Source organism: Perissodus microlepis, chromosome 6 (genome assembly GCF_051167445.1).
Source record: "Perissodus microlepis isolate ML-2025 ecotype Zambia chromosome 6, ASM5116744v1, whole genome shotgun sequence".
Classification (NCBI taxonomy): domain Eukaryota; kingdom Metazoa; phylum Chordata; class Actinopteri; order Cichliformes; family Cichlidae; genus Perissodus; species Perissodus microlepis.
Window position 1 is genome coordinate 13,881,563 of NC_140466.1, and position 19,856 is coordinate 13,901,418.

The 19,856-nt window shown below is 40.1% G+C and overlaps 3 protein-coding genes across 7 annotated transcripts; 2 read left to right on the top strand and 1 right to left on the bottom strand.

Moving 5' to 3' along the window:
• Positions 1 to 45: 45 nt before the first annotated feature.
• LOC146385276 (putative ATP-dependent RNA helicase DDX5) lies at positions 46 to 19,442 on the top strand. 4 transcript variants are annotated; one of them, XM_084930912.1, is made up of 13 exons: positions 46 to 269; positions 2,673 to 2,856; positions 3,009 to 3,105; positions 3,217 to 3,350; positions 3,908 to 3,973; positions 4,421 to 4,562; positions 4,655 to 4,815; positions 5,072 to 5,244; positions 5,513 to 5,623; positions 6,611 to 6,672; positions 6,774 to 6,833; positions 8,272 to 8,493; positions 18,590 to 19,442. In XM_084930912.1, the coding sequence occupies exons 1-13, from the start codon at positions 229 to 231 to the stop codon at positions 19,039 to 19,041; spliced, it is 1,905 nt and encodes a 634-aa protein (XP_084787038.1). In that variant the 5' UTR covers positions 46 to 228; the 3' UTR covers positions 19,042 to 19,442. The 4 variants fall into 4 exon arrangements, with proteins under 4 accessions (XP_084787038.1, XP_084787039.1, XP_084787036.1 ...); XM_084930913.1 differs by having other exon boundaries at positions 2,676 to 2,856; XM_084930910.1 differs by lacking the exon at positions 18,590 to 19,442 and adding an exon at positions 9,508 to 10,360 and having other exon boundaries at positions 48 to 269.
• On the top strand, positions 11,298 to 15,007 carry LOC146385277 (DNA polymerase subunit gamma-2-like). Of its 2 annotated transcripts, none has more exons than XM_084930915.1 (8): positions 11,298 to 12,161; positions 12,710 to 12,811; positions 13,047 to 13,147; positions 13,305 to 13,490; positions 13,797 to 13,934; positions 14,040 to 14,120; positions 14,278 to 14,378; positions 14,472 to 15,007. In XM_084930915.1, exons 1-8 carry the CDS (start codon positions 11,690 to 11,692, stop codon positions 14,635 to 14,637), a joined length of 1,347 nt encoding a protein of 448 aa, XP_084787041.1. In that variant the 5' UTR covers positions 11,298 to 11,689; the 3' UTR covers positions 14,638 to 15,007. The 2 variants fall into 2 exon arrangements, with proteins under 2 accessions (XP_084787041.1, XP_084787040.1); XM_084930914.1 differs by having other exon boundaries at positions 11,300 to 12,161; positions 12,710 to 12,815; positions 13,042 to 13,147.
• On the bottom strand, positions 15,326 to 16,918 carry LOC146385278 (signal recognition particle subunit SRP68-like). The gene is made up of 5 exons (XM_084930916.1): positions 16,784 to 16,918; positions 16,563 to 16,627; positions 15,910 to 16,063; positions 15,646 to 15,740; positions 15,326 to 15,426 (listed from the first exon to the last, which is right to left on the bottom strand). The coding sequence occupies exons 3-5, from the start codon at positions 16,012 to 16,014 to the stop codon at positions 15,342 to 15,344; spliced, it is 285 nt and encodes a 94-aa protein (XP_084787042.1). The 5' UTR covers positions 16,015 to 16,063; positions 16,563 to 16,627; positions 16,784 to 16,918; the 3' UTR covers positions 15,326 to 15,341.
• Positions 19,443 to 19,856: the final 414 nt, after the last annotated feature.

The window sequence follows — 19,856 nt, forward strand, 5'->3', positions numbered from 1 at the left end:
GAACATAAAATAGTACCACAGCTAATACGAATGAAAAACGCGCATTGATACAAATGTTATCCGTCCCGTCTGACCTCGTTTCCGTCTCGGTAGACAGACTTTTGTCTGCCGGCATTTTCTTTTTATTTCGCCGGTGCGCTTTCAGCTCGTAGATTTTTTTCGCCTGTTTTATAGGCCGGCAGTTGATATTTCTTCTTATCCCATTTTTTCACTGCAGTCTACAACACAATGCCAGGTTTTTCAGACAGAGATCGTGGCAGAGACCGAGGGTAAGTGTGGGTTTCCTTAATATTAGCAAAAAATGCCAAGTGTAGCATTCGGCCGTTGGCTGCAGCGCTGTCTTTCGTGTCAAAACAAATGTCACTGCGAGGGTTTCGTGGTTTATTGTCGCCTTTCTGTTAGTAAGTAAAGGCGTGTATTAGAATGTACGCTTGTTTCTATGCGGGCGGCGCCCTGTCAGTGTAATGCAATCCATTTCCTTGCCGTTTGGAGATAAAATGGCAGCGAACGGCGGCTCCGTGTCGGCGTTTGCACGTCAGCCTTCCCGTTACCGGAGCATGTGACGCAGAAGTGTCTTCTCTTGAGAGTGCAAGATTTATGTCGCTGAGGCCCAATTTATTACTAACGAGTCGTTTTCTGTCACCGGAGGCAAAACGAAACCTCATAACAGCCTCGTTTAACCGTGTGTTAACCGGGTCAGGTCAGGCTCGGTGATGTGACATGTTATTGTTTATGCGGAAGCGGTATTCAAAGATGGCTCCGCATAAGCGGTTTGAACCTGTTCAGTCTGTACAGCATTCATAGTTATATATGGGTTTTTAATGTTAGTAAACCTGGTGTTGTATACATATACTACAATAATATAAAGTTAAATATATACATATAATGTGGGACTGTTTATGAAACATTTTAATTACAATTTTTTTGTCATTATTTAGCGTTTGTTTTGGTTAAATGTACTTGTGAAATTACTGCAACTGACAAGTTATTGGCAGTTTCTCGAAAATGACAATTAAATAAATGCCCATTTTAAAAAAACAAAAAAACAAAAAAACAAACAAACAAACAAACAGAACGGCAAAGGATTGAATTAAGCGGAAAGAACATAGATAATATACTGAAAATATGCAGCCTGGAGCTTTAGCCTATTCAGTACTAGGTTTTATCAAAAACGAAAGCTACGATGAATAAATATTCCTAAATAAAAAAATATATATACATAAGTAAACGGGACATAAAAGCCATCGTTTCATAAAGATGATAATTACAGTTTCAAGTTTTATTTACATAACACATTTTAAACCAAAGGACTTTAAAATGAAAATATTTTTTAAATGGTTTACTAAAAATTCATGCTACACATTGACGTTCAGCCCCACTTTTAATTTTATAAATTTATTTTCTTAGTGTACTACCCATTAGTAATTGTTTATGTGAGAGAGAGAGAGAGAGAGAGAGAGAGAGAGACAGACAATCTTAACTGCTTTATCTAATTTTTTAAAGTAAATTTCATATGTAATTATTAGCCTGTTATACCTATGCATTTGACATAACAGCTTCTTGTTGTTTGTTGGTTTCTGGTTGTCCTGACCACGCCTGTCTGAAAGATTAGTTTATCGACAGTTAAGGGTGTAGTTCTTAAATTTCTGCCATGCCCTACTTAAAAAGCTAAATTGTTCATATACCAATTTATAAAATCAATTATTAAGTATTTAAAAAGGGATCTAAATCTTGTTTTGTTTAAATAGAGGTGCAATCATTAGATCATAAGATGGCATCTGGGAAAGTTTGTTTGTTTTCCCAAAGCACTGTATGTGACCTCCTTCGCCAAAAAATCTGTGTTTGTTTGTTTGTTTTTACACTGTATGATTATTTAAGTTAAAAAAGTATATTATAATAATGTAAATTACACCATAAATACCAAAATGAGCTTAAAAAAATAACTTGTATTTCACAGTGCCAGTTTGTATTCTTTGGCTCTGGCTAAAACCTCTATTTAAAAAAAAAAAAAAAAAAAAAAAAAGTGAAAAGACTCAACCTACAAATGTTTGGTCCTAAACTTGTATTTATTCCATTTAATGAATTTCTTTGCTGACATTTATTTCATCTATGGGTACTTTTTGGTGAATGCTGTTATTTTCAAAAACAAAATACAAAGCATATCTTCGATCATATCACTTCCATTTTCCCGAAATTCCACAGGTGCTGATTTTCTGTAAAGTAAATATTTAAGTTTTACAAACTAAGTGGGCACAAATACCCTCTTCTTCCAGTAAATAAATACATGGAAAATGGATATAATAGAAAGATTGTGTTTTGTGTAACAAATGCCTTTATATTTATTTTACAAAGGCTGTTTCCTTATAGTGCTATAAAACTGTGGAGACAGGAAATACATCTAGCACTGCGATTGAAGAAATTGACCAAACAGGCGAAAACCTCAGTAGTGATGCTGCAATTAACTTCATTCATAGTTTAAGCCAACCTGAAAAAGTCCAGACTGCAGTTATTTAAACAATTGCAGTGTTTCATTTTGCATCCTTAAGAATATTTCTATAGGAATGGCTGAGCAGTTAATTGTTATTTTAACAAAAGGGTACTTTGTTTTCTTTTCTTTCTTTCTTTTTTTTATACGTGGCATCTTTTTTTCTTTTTCTTTTTTTTTTCACAAGAAGATATGGCGGTGGGCCTCCTCGTTTTGGTGGTGGTGGAGGAGGCAATAGGGGTGGACCTCCTCCTGGAAAGTTCGGCAACCCTGGTGAGAGGCTGCGAAAGAAGCACTGGAACCTCGATGAGCTTCCCAAGTTTCAAAAGAACTTCTACCAGGAGCACCCAGATGTCACCCGCAGACCACTTGTAAGGCCTGATTTTGCATAATTTTCTTTATTTTTTTAACTAGGAAAAAAACAAACCATAAAACGTAAAGCTCTTAAAATTATACATGATTTCAGTGGGTATTGCTGCTTTAATGTGAACTTGTGTCTTTTTATTTCTTTTTGGAATTCCAGCAAGAGGTCGAACAGTACCGAAGAAGCAAAGAAGTGACGGTTAAAGGCAGAGATTGCCCCAAACCGATCGTAAAGTTCCACGAAGCTGCATTTCCAAGTGAGTACAAATTCATGCTGCTTAAATAATTAAGAACTGCCTGTCTGCTCTATTACCCTATACTGATATTTCAACTTGCAGCTACTAAACTTGCACGTCTTGCTTCCTCAGGCTATGTTATGGATGTAATTGTCAAACAAAACTGGACTGAACCAACTCCAATCCAGTCTCAGGGGTGGCCCGTAGCCCTGAGTGGCAAAGACATGGTTGGAATCGCTCAGACTGGCTCTGGGAAGACCCTTGCAGTAAGTGTTATACAGTTAGAATTATTTTATTTTTTTTAAAACCATTTCAGCCAAGATGGGGAATAAAATTAATGGTGCTATGTGGTTACTTTTGCTTTCCAAAGCATTTTAAAACATAATACAGTATAGAATTTTTTGCAGCATGATTGGCTAAATTCACCAAAGAGACAAACATAATAAATTCATTTTGTATTATTTAGTACAGCCATTTAAGGCAAGGTAACCTTACTGCACCACTCACTAGGCAAAATTGAAAAAAAAATGTGTATAACACTGTTGATATTTTTTAAGGTGACAACAGTGAGTGTATACAAGTTTAAGAGTGGCTCCGTTGAGACTGACCAGATGCTATGAGTTGTAAAATATCCATTTTAGACAAAATGTTTTGAGTTAAAACCATGTTAACACTGCTGTCTTTTGTAAGAAATTCACAGCACTGATGTTATGGCGATATGGAGATATGGCAGACAACTCTTTATTCTTTCAAAACACTGATGTTACACTGTTATGTTAATAGTTGCATTACGTGCAAGATTCACTCCTTTTGTCCTTTTTAGTACCTTCTGCCTGCAATTGTGCACATCCAACACCAGCCATTCTTGGAGCATGGAGATGGGCCTATTGTAAGTAAAAAATATATTCATGTTGTCTGTGTAAATATACAAATCTTGCTGTGTAAAACAGCCAATTCCATCCTTTTGACTGCCATTTTGAAATCTGAAAATCTTTCCTCCTTTGTGTTTTCAGTGATTCATTTATATATCTTGATGCCTTTTTACATCCTCATAGCCTCTGCAGTCTTTTAGTTTTTTCCATCTATTGACAAGACACAAGTTTGACTTTAAAATGAAAATTTATTTATATTAAATATTTACATTTTAATTTAAACAAAAAAATAATAAAAAAAAAAAAATTCTTCCATTTATGACTTTTTGCTGCCCATCTACAGTACTTTCAAGACCCACACTTTTTGATATATAATCTATAAACATGTGTCATCCATATTTGTTGTCATGTGGAAGAACAGCTGAAATGTTCAGACTTAAAACGAATATAAATCGTTTTTTTAGTGCTTGGTGCTGGCACCAACCCGTGAGCTGGCCCAGCAGGTGCAGCAAGTGGCGGCTGAATATGGCAGGGCCTCCCGTCTGAAGAGCACCTGCATCTATGGCGGGGCGCCCAAAGGGCCCCAAATCAGGGACCTTGAAAGAGGTATATTTTCTTTAAAGTTTTTCTTTAAGGATTACAGTTTAATTGTATTGGTTTTAAGTTTAAAAACGCTATTTTCTCGGTTTTTGTTTAAGGTGTTGAGATTTGCATCGCTACTCCGGGTCGTCTCATTGATTTCCTGGAGTGCGGTAAGACTAATTTGCGCCGTTGCACCTATCTGGTGCTGGACGAAGCTGACCGCATGCTGGACATGGGGTTTGAACCTCAGATCCGCAAAATAGTGGACCAAATTCGGGTAGGTTGTTTCTGCTTTTGCTTTGCAGGCAGTTAACATTATATTTCTAAGAATCTGTGTCGAAACAGGTTTTCATGCCACAAAGATGGCAACTATTTTAGTGGTTTCTTATGATATGTAATTTGCATAGTCTTTTAAGGGCAAGGGCCTCAAAAATTCGACGAAAGAAGACCTAGAACTGAACCAGAATACATCAAGTAAACCTGTGTTGGTAAAATTTCTTTTTTTCTTTGTTTTGTTTTTTTTTCTCTACCAGCCAGACCGTCAGACCCTGATGTGGAGCGCCACCTGGCCTAAGGAAGTTCGTCAGCTGGCTGAGGACTTCCTGAAGGACTATGTCCAGATCAATATTGGAGCACTGCAGCTCAGTGCCAATCATAACATCCTGCAGATAGTTGATGTTTGCAATGACCTTGAGAAGGAGGACAAGTGAGTAAATGCTTTATACCACCCTTAACGAGTGCTTAAACATGAAAAATCCATGTTCTATATTTAATTATGTACTGTAGATAAAGAAAAATGTCTTATTAAATCTAAAATGGCTCTAATCCTGTTGTGTTCATACCATCTTCATAGTATTTTAGCTTAACCATTTAGACACAAAACGTAAATTTATGTGCTTTAAATTGGTAGAGAACTTTATTCAGCCAGTAGATGAATAATGAGTAGACTTTCTCTGTTGTCTGCTCTCTGTAAGACTGATCCGTTTGCTGGAGGAGATCATGAGTGAAAAGGAGAACAAGACCATTATTTTTGTGGAGACCAAAAGACGTTGTGATGAGCTCACCAGGAGGATGAGGAGAGATGGGTAAGGAGTCCATATCCTTAATTTTTTTTTAATCGTATTTACAGTAGGGCTGTGCGATATGACCAAAATCTCATATCCCGATATTAAGACATCTATCGTCCGATAACGATATAAATCACAAAAATGTAACATTTTCTGTAAATTCTGTGAATCTCGGGCAGCTCGACTTGCGTGAAATGTTTCCAGCTGGGCGTCGCGTACCTGGAGTCGAGTGTTTTAACCGATGCATGAAACTATACATTTTTAGACATAGGTTGTAACGGCCGCCGTTTTCTTTGTGAGTATTTATTACACAGCGTGCTGCGGGGAAAAGCCTGTTCTAACGTTTGAGTCTAAGGTTTATTTTTTAGCACCTGACGGCTCTTTTTTTTCTTCTCATCCGTAAATACTCTGCATCTTTCACGTGACTCAGTTTATTTTGAAAAGTCTCAACAGGATCTTGAGCTTTATTGTGAAAGGTTTATGTGGAACATAAACAAGCGGACACGCGGTGGTTTTACCGTTGTTGTTGCTAACAACAATGCATAAAAACAAGCGCTTGTCCGTCCGTAGTGTGGTTATATTAAATATAAGAGAAAGAGAGAACTTTAAGAAATTAATATAGCCACAACAGTGACCATCAAAACAATGAAAAAATATTGCCGTAAACAGTTTATTTTGTGACACCACGAAACAAACGATAGCGTAAAATGCAACGATAGACGTTTTTATATCGTCATCCGATATATATCGTTATACTGAACAGCCCTAATTTACAGTCAAGTTCAGCAAATATTTGAAGCAACACGTGTCACATTTGCTGTAAATATACATGCAGGTTTTGACCCAGAAACACGTAAAATTAAAGTTACTTTAGATAAAGGTTCATATTAACTGCCTAAGTAAGAGCCTATAGGCATTTCAAGATTGCTGCAACACATGCTCCTCAGTGGATTGACAGTGGACTAATCTAGGCTGACTGTGTGTGTGCGTGTGTGTGTGAGACAGGTGGCCTGCAATGGGAATCCATGGAGACAAGAGCCAACAGGAGAGGGACTGGGTCCTTAACGGTAAGATATATGATTTTGTGTTAATAAAAATGGATTTGGGTTTTAATATTGAAACAATCATTGTTACTCTATTTTACTCAATTAAGTCCCTTTCCTTCCAGAATTCAGATATGGCAAAGCGCCAATTCTCATTGCTACAGATGTGGCCTCCCGCGGCTTAGGTCAGTATGGCATTGAATAGTACTACTTTATTATCAGTGTTACACTTATTTTAAAGAAAGTGCTTTTGCTTTCTTTAACTTTTCTATGCATTTTCTGAGTTTTTCTCACCTTAAGGTGGAGTCTTTGTGGCAGGCGCTAGGCATGACAGTCCCAGGCCTCGAGAGGGAGCAGGATGACATATTGGAATTGCTCAACTGGCTTGCCACCCAGTGGGCCTAGAGAGGTGAAAGCTCTTGTGTGCCAGTGATCTTCAAAAGGCTGTGTGGCTAAGCCTTTGTCTCTGATATGTTGTTGAAAAACGCTCACATCTGTTCTCTGTCCATGGATTTCACCTGACAAATGCCATCCAGCTGTTTCCAACTCAAACGTTAAAAAACAGAGATATGCTTGATGCTGTGACTTTTGCCTTGCATGCTGTTGTGTTAGAGAGCGCTGTATTGCAAGTCACTTGTTTGAGATTTGGAACAATTGTTACCTTTCAGAGCTTGTATCACATAGCATGGGTGTGAGCTTGTCAAAGCTTTCAGTTGTTTTCTTTTGCCGTCAAAGTGCTGGATTCCTTGAAAATGGAGAGAGCAGTTTGAAATCATGTCTCTGAAAATTGAGGAGACCTGGCACATGTGTTTAGGGGGTAGTGGGAGCATCTAGTGAGTGGAAAAAGAGAGAGTCAGCTCAAACCAAAGTTCCTCCCTCGCCTGCGTTTTATAGTCATGTCGAGACCTGCCAACAAGAGACATTTTCTCAAGTGAACACTGGCTTCTTGGAAGATCTTGCCTTGATGATACTGATGAAGGGGGTGGGGGTGGTGGTAATTGTTCTGTGTTCGCTCAGGGGTCCCACAGGGTTCAATGTTTGGCTCTTTTTCATGGTTTTTGAAGCGGGCCCCTGTTTAAATTAGTACTCGGTCTATTTTGTCTTGGCAAGACGCGCAGTGCGGCCTTTAATAACAAGTTTCTTTTGAGAGTGTACTGGGAAAAGCCTGGACATGCAAAAATGTACCACTCAATGGTCCTATATTGGCACGAGGAGGCCCCAGTGCATATCGTGGCCCAACTGCGTAGAAGCTCCTGGATGTCACTTGACAATTTGTGGGGGATTTCGCTGCATTGGGAAAGGACTAGTGAATGCATACTCCTTAATGGTAAGACTTAAATTCATTTTTTTTTCTCCCTTGGTTAACAAAAGGGAGAATCATGTCTTTTGATTATGGTAAGCAACTGGAGTGTGCATCGTTTCTCTCTTCCCACAGTAGTATTCCCATGGAGTAGACTTGTACGCAATTCTGATGTTTTAACGTGTTTTCTCCACAGGCTAACAGTCGCCTTTCTTCCCCAGCCTTCCCAGTTGCTAATTTTTCCCTTTGATCTGGCTGTTGTGGTGTGCAAAATCCTTTGTGGCCTCCTTGTTTTGTTTTGCCACACTGCAACACTTTCACAGATGTGGAGGATGTGAAATTTGTCATCAATTATGACTACCCTAACTCTTCCGAGGATTATATCCACCGCATTGGACGCACAGCCCGAAGTCAAAAAACGGGCACAGCCTACACCTTCTTCACCCCCAACAACATGAAACAAGCCAGTGACCTGATCTCTGTGCTCCGCGAGGCCAACCAGGCCATTAACCCCAAGCTGATCCAGATGGCAGAGGACAGAGGAGGTAAAATGTCATTCTTATTTACATTAGGATTTAAACGTGAGCTAGACTTACTGACGAGTAGATACTCAGTTTTTGTTATTGATCAGTGATGTTATTAGAGAGGTGATTTAAAGTGAACCAATTAGTCTTTTCCAAAAAATGAGATCCAAGTATCAGGAGTTAGTCTCTAAATAAAAGTTAAATGGTTTAGACTGCTGTAAGCACTCAGTTTTCGTTGTTCATGGACCTATACAAAAGACGGATATGCCTAATATGGTTATTTCAGGCATACGCTGGGACAGCTTCGCCAACACCTTAAGTTTTCTCTCTAGCATCTGGTTGGCACGTCTCCATTTTAGTTCTTTTGACATTTCAGCATCAAAAATGGGTGATCAAGAATATATTTATTGTAATTATTATAATTTTTATTTCATATTTGGCCATTTAAAACTCAGTTATAAAACTGAAGGTTAGAAAGTTTCTTTTTTTCTTCTTTTCATATTTTAATATATTGATTGTAATTGACTTCTCTCATTCTCTCTCTCACCCCACCTTCCGTCACGGGGCTGCACCTACAATTTCTGTGTGTGTTTGTGGATAAGAGAGAGGTGTTATTGTCAAGGAAAAGCATAGTAGTTCCACTTTAAATGTTGACACAGCATACAGGTGTAGCTACTCCAGTACAGTCCAAGAATGGATATTAAGAAAGGAAAATAACCATGAAATGTTGCTTATTATAATGTTCAAATCTGATTTTTTTTGGGGAAAATAAACTGACTTCAAAGTAGAGCTCTAGATTTTTATTATCCTTACTGAACTTTGCAATTTGTTCTTCTATCAGTTATTAGGTGTTTTTCCTTATATTTAGATCTAATAAAGTAATTGTGGTACTTTTTAATTGTGACTTGTTTTTTTTTGTTTTGTTTTGGGGGGTTTTACGATCTCATAGCAGCCCTGATGCTGGTTTCTGTGTCTTGGTGCCACGGCCACAGTGTTTTAACCCACCCTTCCTTCTCTCTCCTTTGTCTCACACAGGTCGTGGAAGGGGGGGAAGAGGTGGCTACAAGGATGATCGTCGGGATAGGTATTCTGGGGTTGGGAGGAGTAACTTCAGTGGTAGTAGCTACAGGGACAGCGACAGAGGGTTTGGCAGTGGGCCGAAGAGCTCCTTTGGTGGCAGTAAGACCCAAAATGGTGGCAACTATGGAGGCAATAGTGGTAACTCTAGTGGTAACTATGGTAGCAGCAATTACAGCAACAGCAATGGACAGGGTAATTTTGGCGCTCCTACAAACCAGGTGGGCGGCTTTGGTAACCAAAGCTTCCAGGGTCCCCCTCAGTTTGGGGGTATGCAGAGGGCCACTCAAAATGGTATGAACCACCCACCATTCCCATTCAACTCCCAGCCGCCGCCCCCACAGGCCCAGCAGCAGCCGCCACCACCACCAATGGTGCCCTACACCATGCCACCACCCTTCCCTCAGTAGATATGATATATGCACAATAAATGGAACCAACATGATTTTTGTTTAGTCCTGAAATCTTACAGTATGATGATCTTTACTATTATTATTATTAATATTATTATCCTTTGTACTGTTTAACTTTGTTTTGCTTACAGCAGGGTTGGAATTATTCCGTAAACCCAGAGCATTACATGGAGTCATAAATACGTCTCCTATAGTGCAACCATGATTGCTGCACTTTTCCTTGACTATTTTTGGTTTTTTGTTTTGTTTGGTTTTTTTTTGTTACATTCCTCGGTAATTTATTTTTACTAGGTAATACAGTGTTTTCAGTTTGTGGTATGCCTAAAGTGATGTTATGGAGATCATCTATAAAAGGGGTGCGTGTGGCCCTTTTCAATAAAAATAAGAAAAGATGGTAACCTTGAGTGTCTGTGTTCTCTCTCTTTGGGGAATTTGGGGATTTTGGTGTTTTTTGTTATTTTTGGGTGGTGGGGTAGATTTTGATTTTGATACCTCTAAGTGGTGTTATAGGGAAACTGGCAGAGCTCTGTTCCGCTGTTTTGGTTTTTTTTGTTAATTTTCACCCATGTGTCCATCCATTTTTCTGTTGATTATCTGGGTCACTGGGACAACACATAATGCAAAGCTTTAAACCTTTTGCCAACCTGCAGCTCTTTCTAGGGAACACCAAAGAGTTCCCGAGCCAGCTGAGAGATGCAGTCTTTCAAGAATATTCTGGCCCTACCCCATGGCTGCCTGTTTTTTTTCTTTGTTGTTGTTGTTTTTTGTTTTTTTGGGGGGGGTATTATTATTATTATTATTATTATTATTTAATTATCGCAGAGAATAATGTCTATGGAAAGTAAAGTTTTATGGTGCAATTGATGATTTTAATTGGTAATACCCCAAAATAATACAGAGAAACCTCAGATATTCAGAAGACACCCTATGAGCAAGAACCTGGCGACATCTATGCAACACACTTTCAACTCAAATCAAATGAAATACACATATTAAATATTTCACAGTAAAGGTCAAGGATCGGTTAAAGGTAAATCAGAGGTGTAGTCATTTCTATTAACTATATTATAATTTTTACAAGTACCCTTTTTTTAATTTTATTTTTCTGTAGTTTTATAATCATAGTGTACACTATAATCAGATAAATGAACTGAAAAAAAATATTTAAATTAAACTGCTATTTTTGTTTTTGTACAGTAATGGGTACAGACTCAATCACCACCTCCATTCACTTCCGAATTAAGTTTAATCTGTGAGCCAGAAAAGCACCCATATCACTGAATCGGTGAAGGGTGTAGACGTTTCCATTTTATTTTGAAAGTCTCCTTTACCCGGATATAAGGATTTCATTTCCGGATCACCCACCACGTGTAACAGATGCGTTGCTAACACTGAAATATGTGTCTCCTATGAGATGTGAAGTGTGAGCAGCGGCTAATTGGACATTAGTTGTGTGACAGCAGGAAAACTGTCCGACTCTTAAATGCACCGACAGCCGTCTGTATTTGTCGACACTGCTTTTAGCAAGGTTCGCTAAAGTTAGCTTTCATTGGGAGTTTAACACAGTGAGCCCAGTTCACATGTACTATTCAAACCACCGTATGCACTCATCTTTTCACTGCGGTATGCGGCCACTTAGGACCGTACACTTAGCGAATATTTTAAATCTACAGGATTTAAAGCTTGTTGTTTGCTAATGAAACTTTCTCTGAAGCGGGTTCTTCATCATGTTTACTCGGTGTGTAAGAAACATCCTGTCTAGAAGTGCATTCACTGTGACGCTGAAGCGGCACAGCTGGAGACGCTGCAGCACATCCCAGACTGAGACTGTGGACCAGGTCACTACGTTATTGCAGCTCTGCGTGGACAGGTTCTTCGTTTCTCCTGGTCACGCTAACGTGGAGCTGTTTCAACGCGGGCTGTGCTGCAGCTATGGACCTCTGGGCATGGAGCTCAGGAGAAACCTGCTGGACCAGTGGTGGCATTCAGTGACTAGGTCCGGAGCTCAGGTTTTTGGGATTAACACCCTGAGCAGCAGCAGGGAAGCACCTACAGGTGGACCAGGCCAGCTGAGGATTGTTGAATGTGAACAGCTGAAACAGAGACTTGGGCAGGAGGAGCTAAGCAAGGGGCGGCTCGCTGAGGAGGTGCACATGCTCCTGCAGAGGTCCCCAAGTATGAGAACAAACTTACTGCAAGGTAAGTTGCCTCACACACCTGTAATAAATAATGATGATAATAGAGCATAACATACGTTTATATTTCTATACTGAGAGCTAGCATTAAACATACACAGTAAAGTAATGACACCACAGATGATTTATAAACTACAAGCAAAGTCACCGTGTATACCAACTGTTTCACGTTATTGCATTTATGATCTTCCACGTATTTCTTTTAATGGTTTATGAATACTTTTGATACTTGTAAGTGCAGTTTGATGCCAACACTGTGGTACTTTTGTTTGAGTAAGGTGAATGGAAACAAGAGCTGTTCTTGGAATATTATTTTCACACTGTAGTAAACTCAGAAAGTAAGAAAGATGATGGCAAGAGCTAAAATACCATGTTAAGGATACTGTCAGGACTTCAGTGTTGTGTGAAAGTGCTCATCAGCTTCAGAAATTCAGCCAGTAACATTTCTGTTTAACATGTCTCTGTCTTTTACATTGTTGTAAAACTAAAAAATAATTATTATTTTTTTCAAATTAGTCTTGATGGTTCACGCGTGTTGTGTTTCGTTTCCAGGTGCCTTGGAGCAGTTTGTCCCCTCGTTAGAGCTGGTGGACAGGAAGCTGCCGTTTGGTCTGGCTGAGACGGGTCTGTGCTTCCAGCCTGCAGAAGACTCTGGTTGGTGAGGCTTCATCTGTTGTTTCTTACCTGTGTGAGTGTCTGTGTGGATACACTTATGAAAAATAAAAATTCAAACAGACTTCACTGGGATTTTGTTTCTTTATATTGTTTATCTGAGCTAGCCATTTAATATTAATACAGTATTTCATGAGTTCACATTAATCTTTTTCAGACCTTATGAGGTAAGTATGTCATATTAACACACTGTATGTTCTATTTTCTGTCAGCTCAGCTGAGGTCACGCAAACATCTCTAGTGTGGTTTTGCTCTCCTCGCACATCGTCCCAGTGGCTGGACCACTGGACACGACAGAGGCTGAAGTGGTGGAGAAAAGTGAGTCTTTGAGGAGGGAAACATCTCCGACAAATTTAAAACGGTGTGATGCACCAGTGCATAAATGTGTATTTTCCTGTAAGAACACTTTCCCAGCCTTATAAACTACAAACATTAATAACTCAACTTTTCTCTTTGTTTCGTCCTCTTTATCCAGTTTGCCCTCTCCCCGTCCGACTTCAGCAGCAATGAAGTCCAGCAGGAGGAGCTCGAACAGGCGGCATCTCGCGGTGTGAGGATCATCTACAACTTCCCATGGGGTCAGGAGGCCCTGGAGACACTGTGGAGTCGAGGAGATGCCGAGCTGCTGCACATACACAAAGGAGACCGGTCCAAACTGCAGGTCCGTCTGCTTCTTTTAGAGTGTGCTTTAAGTCGGGATCGAGATTCAGACATGTTCCTAAGCTGCTATTGCAGAGGCTCTGGTTCTCTGACGAGGCGCATGTCTTAAAACAGGAAGTCAAATTGATATCAAAAATTCCCTTAGCTCCCAGCTGATAGAGGCTTTCAGAAATCTCAGTTGAACTAAACGGCTTTAGGAAGAAGAACCACCAGGTCTCATAAGAAACACGGGCAGCTGCTTGTCTGTTGCTGCTTTTCTTCAGTTTAATCACACGCAGTGTCATCTCTCTTACCTGACCTCTTTCAGCATCGAGATGGACGAAGGTCTATTCCTCATGTCGTCTCCGTTACCGCAAACATGGACCGTGGTGCGATGGCGTTTCTGTCCAACTCACTCCAGCAGCTGAAGAGAGAAGAGAGCAAGCAAAAGCTGCACCAGAGAAAGGTGATTGTGCTTAACAGCTCGCTGCACGTGCAGAAAAACTGTCAGCGGGTTTCCTATTTGTGGCGTGACTTTTATTTGTGAGATTTGTTGCACTGTTGATTTCAGGTCCTGAAGCTGCATCCAGTGTTGGTTCCCATTAAAGTGGCTTTAAATATTGGTAGAGGAGCCACTGTGGAGCTGAGGCAGGTAATGATAACATGAAGTACATGTTGCATGCTTTTTCTTTGTGGAGTTTTTCTGTGCAAATACACATTTTTCACCTTTAAAAGGATCTGTTTGAATGTGTTCCTTCTGTGGACTTGCATCAAATTGCATTAAAAGTGTTTTAAATATATTTCTTCAGATTTGTGAAGGCCTTCTGCAGGAGTTCCTGGAAGCAAAGATCTCTGTGTGGCCTGGATATCTTGAAACTCTGCCAACATCAATGGAGCAGCTGAATGCCAAGTAAATGCCCTTAAATCAGCACATAATGCAAAATGAATTACGTTACTTTTCTTTAAACTCCTGCCTGTGTGTTTCTGTGTGGATGTAATGCAGATACGATGAGATGGGCGTTCTTTTCACCATCATCATCGGTGAGAACACGTTGGAAAGTGGCCTTCTTCAGGTCCGCAGCAGAGACACAACCATCAAAGAGACCATGCACATCTCGGAGATCAAAAACTTTCTATTCAGATACATTTCTGCAGCTGACAACATCTGAATGCCCCTGCTGTTTTTTTTGAACACCTGCCTGAGTTTGCATTGCTTTTAAAAACAAAATGATGGTCAGGGACATGCTTGTGAAACATATTTCCTCAGAGCGGTCCAAAAATAAGAGACTTTTTGGGATAGAGGTGCACATGAACCCCCACTGTGTGTATACATGTACCCCAAGAGTTTGTATTCTTAACTTTGCTAACTCAGCTCTTACTGATCCTACAGTCTCTTCGCAGTACATTCAAGGCACTGACATGGCTACATCAGGTTTATTTATCTGTGTGTAATTGGTGGCTACATAGTGGTCACAGAGGAGGAAGCTTTTGGATTTGTCTCTACATTTCTATTAAAAGATATGGAATCCCTCTTTAATATTTATATTGTATTGTTTTTTTTCTGGTTGTTGATGGCAATTGTGATTCTTGTTTCCTGAAGGTTCAAAGACTGTTCACAATAATGGAACAAGCAGTTAAGAAAATAGTCTTACCGTATTAGTAAACTGTAGTTTAGTTCAAATATAAAGTTAAAATACAGCATGATACCACACAGGTACAGAGGACTGAAACTGCTATAATAAAACAAATAAATTGATCAGTACATTGGTGACTGTCCCTTTATAACCTCTGAATATTATTAATGTTACTTGCTCTGTGGGAGGAAGCTAAAGGTAAAGAGGGGTGGTTTAATTTTATGATGATATAATTTATTCTAATATTTCAGCACCCTTTCATACAACACCAGCGCCTCACTCCACTTCTTCACTAACACATAAGACTGGGCTATAAAGAAACACCTGCAAGAGGCCAAAGAAAGCAGCTCATTAACAACGTGTGGTTTTATGAACTGCAGAAGCTTTCATGGAAATCTGAAATGGAACAAAGCTTAGATATACTTTTCACATCAGGACGCAGGTGTATTTGCGATTGTAAATACGACACTTGTTGCACTGTTTGAATTTCAGCTGCATTGTTTGATGCAGAACATGTTGAAAACCAGGCACAAAAACACTGACCTGTAGGCCTTGTAGACCAGGGTCTTCAGGGACACCTCCTTTTGGAAGGTGTGGTCATCCTCCAGACCCTGCAGGGTGGAGAGCTCTGCCAGACTCTGGATAGTTGGAGGAGGTGGTGGTGGGGAAAAAAAACAAACAAAAAAAAACACAAGATGCACATCATGTAACTGTGGTAACACAAACATCAGGCTGTACACCTAAGACCTTTGCTTTTTCAATAGAACCACACAACTTAGAGACTAAACTTGATAACAGGACATTCACCTGCAGGATGATGTCATACAGGCGGATGAGATCCTGTGGACGGGGCCCCCTCTTGTTCTCGTCGGCCTCGGGCTCCTTCAGTTTGGCCTGCAGAGTATGAGCCATGCTCTCATTCCTCTTCACCAGTGTACACAGCTTAATGTAGGTCAGGTAGCTGGGAGAGAAGAGCAGCAGTGATTATTCACTTACGGCGTGCGATCCCTTTAAACTCATCAGGTCTGTAAACCTCGGCTGAATCAACTGCAGACATCGTCAGGAACCATTAACATGCCTCACAGGCGCTCTGCAAGTTGAACCAGACTCACCCGACACGCGTTCAGCCTAATGATGCCCCGACCTGACAGGTTTATACATGTCTGTCTATCAAAAGATGTTAGAAGTTGCTAGTAATGTTTCCAAACAGCCAAATGTTCTCCGATTTCATCCTCCCAAAAGGGAGCATGTGTTTGTAATTTCACAATAAACTGAAGATCTGTGTGTTACAGTGTTGTCTGCATGAAGAGACGAGGAGGGAAAGGAAGAGGGGAATGATCAAAGTGTTATTGACTTACTGAGATAAGCGGTAAAGCATTTAGCTGCAGCTCTAATCCTATGACTGACTAACCTAACAGAACCAGGAGTAAAATTGAAGTACATTTTTCTTCCTTTTTTACCTGTGCAGGTACTGCAGGTTGGACACCTTCCCAGTGTCACCATCAGAGCTCCTCTCTCGCTGTTTCTACAGTGATAAAAAATTGATAGATTTACAAAAAGGAAAAAAAAAAGCTCTTTAGTTGAACCTTCTAGTATTCCCAGTTTCAAGTATTTACAAGCTACACCTTCACCACCTCTCATTCTTGTCAACATCACAGCTTTTCATCCTGCTGAATCTTACCGCCTCAGTCTTGAGCTCCTCTTTCACTGCCTGGATGGTGTCTCTGCACTCGGCCAGCAGGGTCTCATACAGATGTTCTTTGGTTTCCTCATTAGCTGCCTGAATGACACAAACAGATCCAAAGATGAGGATAAAGGAAAAAAAATAATGCAGAACTTACTGAATAGTAGAGAAGGAGGGAGACGGGTGTGTTTCACATTCTAAGCAGAGAAACGTCTCAGATCGTACCGGCACGGTCTTTACATTTTTTAAAAGATCATAGATTTAATGCAACTAAATGTCTAAGTTGGCAACAATGAGGAAAACCCAGGGGGTGAAGCCTATGTGTGAGGATGGCACATGCTGAAGATGAGATGATGTACAATAGATGACTCTGGAAAGTAAAAACAGAGTACCTATCAAAAATGCAGGCCCAGCAGTAACACGACACACTGAAGGCACTGAAGCAGTTTTTCAGCCTCCAGTTTGGCTTCCATGTATCTCCTTACTTCAATTCAGCTCTCTGTACAGGTCAGCTAGGAACATACTTTAACACTTTCAGTTGCTTTTCTTCTGCTTTCTTGTAGCTACAAAGACTGCTTTCAGCTAAAAGAACACTCAATACTCTGAGGCCATCCTAGGCACACACAGGCAGAGCGGAGAAGGGGAGGAAGCAGTCGCGCCTCTTAACATGCAGACTGAAAGTGGAGATGTTCACAAATCCTTTTTATGCTTTTTGTAGAATAACTTATAAGCAGATTTACGCAGCGATATCAGCCATTTAACCAGACTGATGAGATTTGGCTGAAACTTGATCAGATCATAAAAGGTTTCTACCAGATTGTGCAGACGTATCTCATTTAAAACGCGATCAAGCAAACATTTGATGCATGTAACAGTTTTAGTACTTTGATACAAAGAGCAACAGTTAAAGCAGGAATGCGACTGACAAACTCGGGGAGAGACGCAGGTATGTGGCCCGGCAGGCTGCTGATGCATTCCTGCACATAACTCATCAGCAGTTAAGACACTGTATAGTTTCAGGGTTCAGGTCTTTAAGGATGACACGATTGTTCATCATCTAAGCCGTCTTTCATCGCCACACTAATACAACAGGCCTGTGTTAAACTGAGATATTCTCAGAAAGATGCAGGATGGGTTTTACTAACACTGGAAAAAAGCCAAGTGTGAGCAATAAAACAATTACAGAAGGACTGATCACTCATAAAAATATCTGTTTTAAGTATTTAAAAGATTTTGTGGGTTACATTACTGTGTCTCGGTTGTTGCGAAAAGTTGAGAAAACACAATAGAGGAATGTTACAAAACAATTCCTTCACCCCACCTTCCGTCACGGGGCTGCACCTACAATTTCTGTGTGTGTTTGTGGATAAGAGAGAGGTGTTATTGTCAAGGAAAAGCATAGTAGTTCCACTTTAAATGTTGACACAGCATACAGGTGTAGCTACTCCAGTACAGTCCAAGAATGGATATTAAGAAAGGAAAATAACCATGAAATGTTGCTTATTATAATGTTCAAATCTGATTTTTTGGGGGAAAATAAACTGACTTCAAAGTAGAGCTCTAGATTTTTATTATCCTTACTGAACTTTGCAATTTGTTCTTCTATCAGTTATTAGGTGTTTTTCCTTATATTTAGATCTAATAAAGTAATTGTGGTACTTTTTAATTGTGACTTGTTTTTTTTTGTTTTGTTTTGGGGGGTTTTACGATCTCATAGCAGCCCTGATGCTGGTTTCTGTGTCTTGGTGCCACGGCCACAGTGTTTTAACCCACCCTTCCTTCTCTCTCCTTTGTCTCACACAGGTCGTGGAAGGGGGGGAAGAGGTGGCTACAAGGATGATCGTCGGGATAGGTATTCTGGGGGTGGGAGGAGTAACTTCAGTGGTAGTAGCTACAGGGACAGCGACAGAGGGTTTGGCAGTGGGCCGAAGAGCTCCTTTGGTGGCAGTAAGACCCAAAATGGTGGCAACTATGGAGGCAATAGTGGTAACTCTAGTGGTAACTATGGTAGCAGCAATTACAGCAACAGCAATGGACAGGGTAATTTTGGCGCTCCTACAAACCAGGTGGGCGGCTTTGGTAACCAAAGCTTCCAGGGTCCCCCTCAGTTTGGGGGTATGCAGAGGGCCACTCAAAATGGTATGAACCACCCACCATTCCCATTCAACTCCCAGCCGCCGCCCCCACAGGCCCAGCAGCAGCCGCCACCACCACCAATGGTGCCCTACACCATGCCACCACCCTTCCCTCAGTAGATATGATATATGCACAATAAATGGAACCAACATGATTTTTGTTTAGTCCTGAAATCTTACAGTATGATGATCATTACTATTATTATTATTAATATTATTATCCTTTGTACTGTTTAACTTTGTTTTGCTTACAGCAGGGTTGGAATTATTCCGTAAACCCAGAGCATTACATGGAGTCATAAATACGTCTCCTATAGTGCAACCATGATTGCTGCACTTTTCCTTGACTATTTTTGGTTTTTTGTTTTGTTTGGTTTTTTTTTGTTACATTCCTCGGTAATTTATTTTTACTAGGTAATACAGTGTTTTCAGTTTGTGGTATGCCTAAAGTGATGTTATGGAGATCATCTATAAAAGGGGTGCGTGTGGCCCTTTTCAATAAAAATAAGAAAAGATGGTAACCTTGAGTGTCTGTGTTCTCTCTCTTTGGGGAATTTGGGGATTTTGGTGTTTTTTGTTATTTTTGGGTGGTGGGGGGGTAGATTTTGATTTTGATACCTCTAAGTGGTGTTATAGGGAAACTGGCAGAGCTCTGTTCCGCTGTTTTGGTTTTTTTTGTTAATTTTCACCCATGTGTCCATCCATTTTTCTGTTGATTATCTGGGTCACTGGGACAACACATAATGCAAAGCTTTAAACCTTTTGCCAACCTGCAGCTCTTTCTAGGGAGTTCCCGAGCCAGCTGAGAGATGCAGTCTTTCAAGAATATTCTGGCCCTACCCCATGGCTGCCTGTTTTTTTTTTTTTGTTGTTGTGTTTTGTTTTTGTTTTTGTTTTTTTTGTTTTTTTTTGGGGGGGGGGTATTATTATTATTA

Bases quoted from the DNA above. Each gene is read 5' to 3' on its own strand.
- LOC146385277 (XM_084930914.1), top strand. From the start codon at position 11,690: ATGTTTACTCGGTGTGTAAGAAACATCCTGTCTAGAAGTGCATTCACT. The intron at 13,491-13,796 runs GTCCGTCTGCTT...GACCTCTTTCAG, and splicing joins GAGACCGGTCCAAACTGCAG to CATCGAGATGGACGAAGGTC. The intron at 13,935-14,039 runs GTGATTGTGCTT...TGTTGATTTCAG, and splicing joins AAAAGCTGCACCAGAGAAAG to GTCCTGAAGCTGCATCCAGT.
- LOC146385276 (XM_084930912.1), top strand. From the start codon at position 229: ATGCCAGGTTTTTCAGACAGAGATCGTGGCAGAGACCGAGG. The intron at 270-2,672 runs GTAAGTGTGGGT...TTTTTTCACAAG, and splicing joins GATCGTGGCAGAGACCGAGG to AAGATATGGCGGTGGGCCTC. The intron at 6,834-8,271 runs GTCAGTATGGCA...ACACTTTCACAG, and splicing joins TGTGGCCTCCCGCGGCTTAG to ATGTGGAGGATGTGAAATTT.
- LOC146385278 (XM_084930916.1), bottom strand. From the start codon at position 16,014: ATGGCTCATACTCTGCAGGCCAAACTGAAGGAGCCCGAGGCCGACGAG. The intron at 15,741-15,909 runs GTGAATGTCCTG...CCAACTATCCAG, and splicing joins TGTATGACATCATCCTGCAG to AGTCTGGCAGAGCTCTCCAC. The intron at 15,427-15,645 runs GTCAGTGTTTTT...GGCCTCTTGCAG, and splicing joins CTGGTCTACAAGGCCTACAG to GTGTTTCTTTATAGCCCAGT.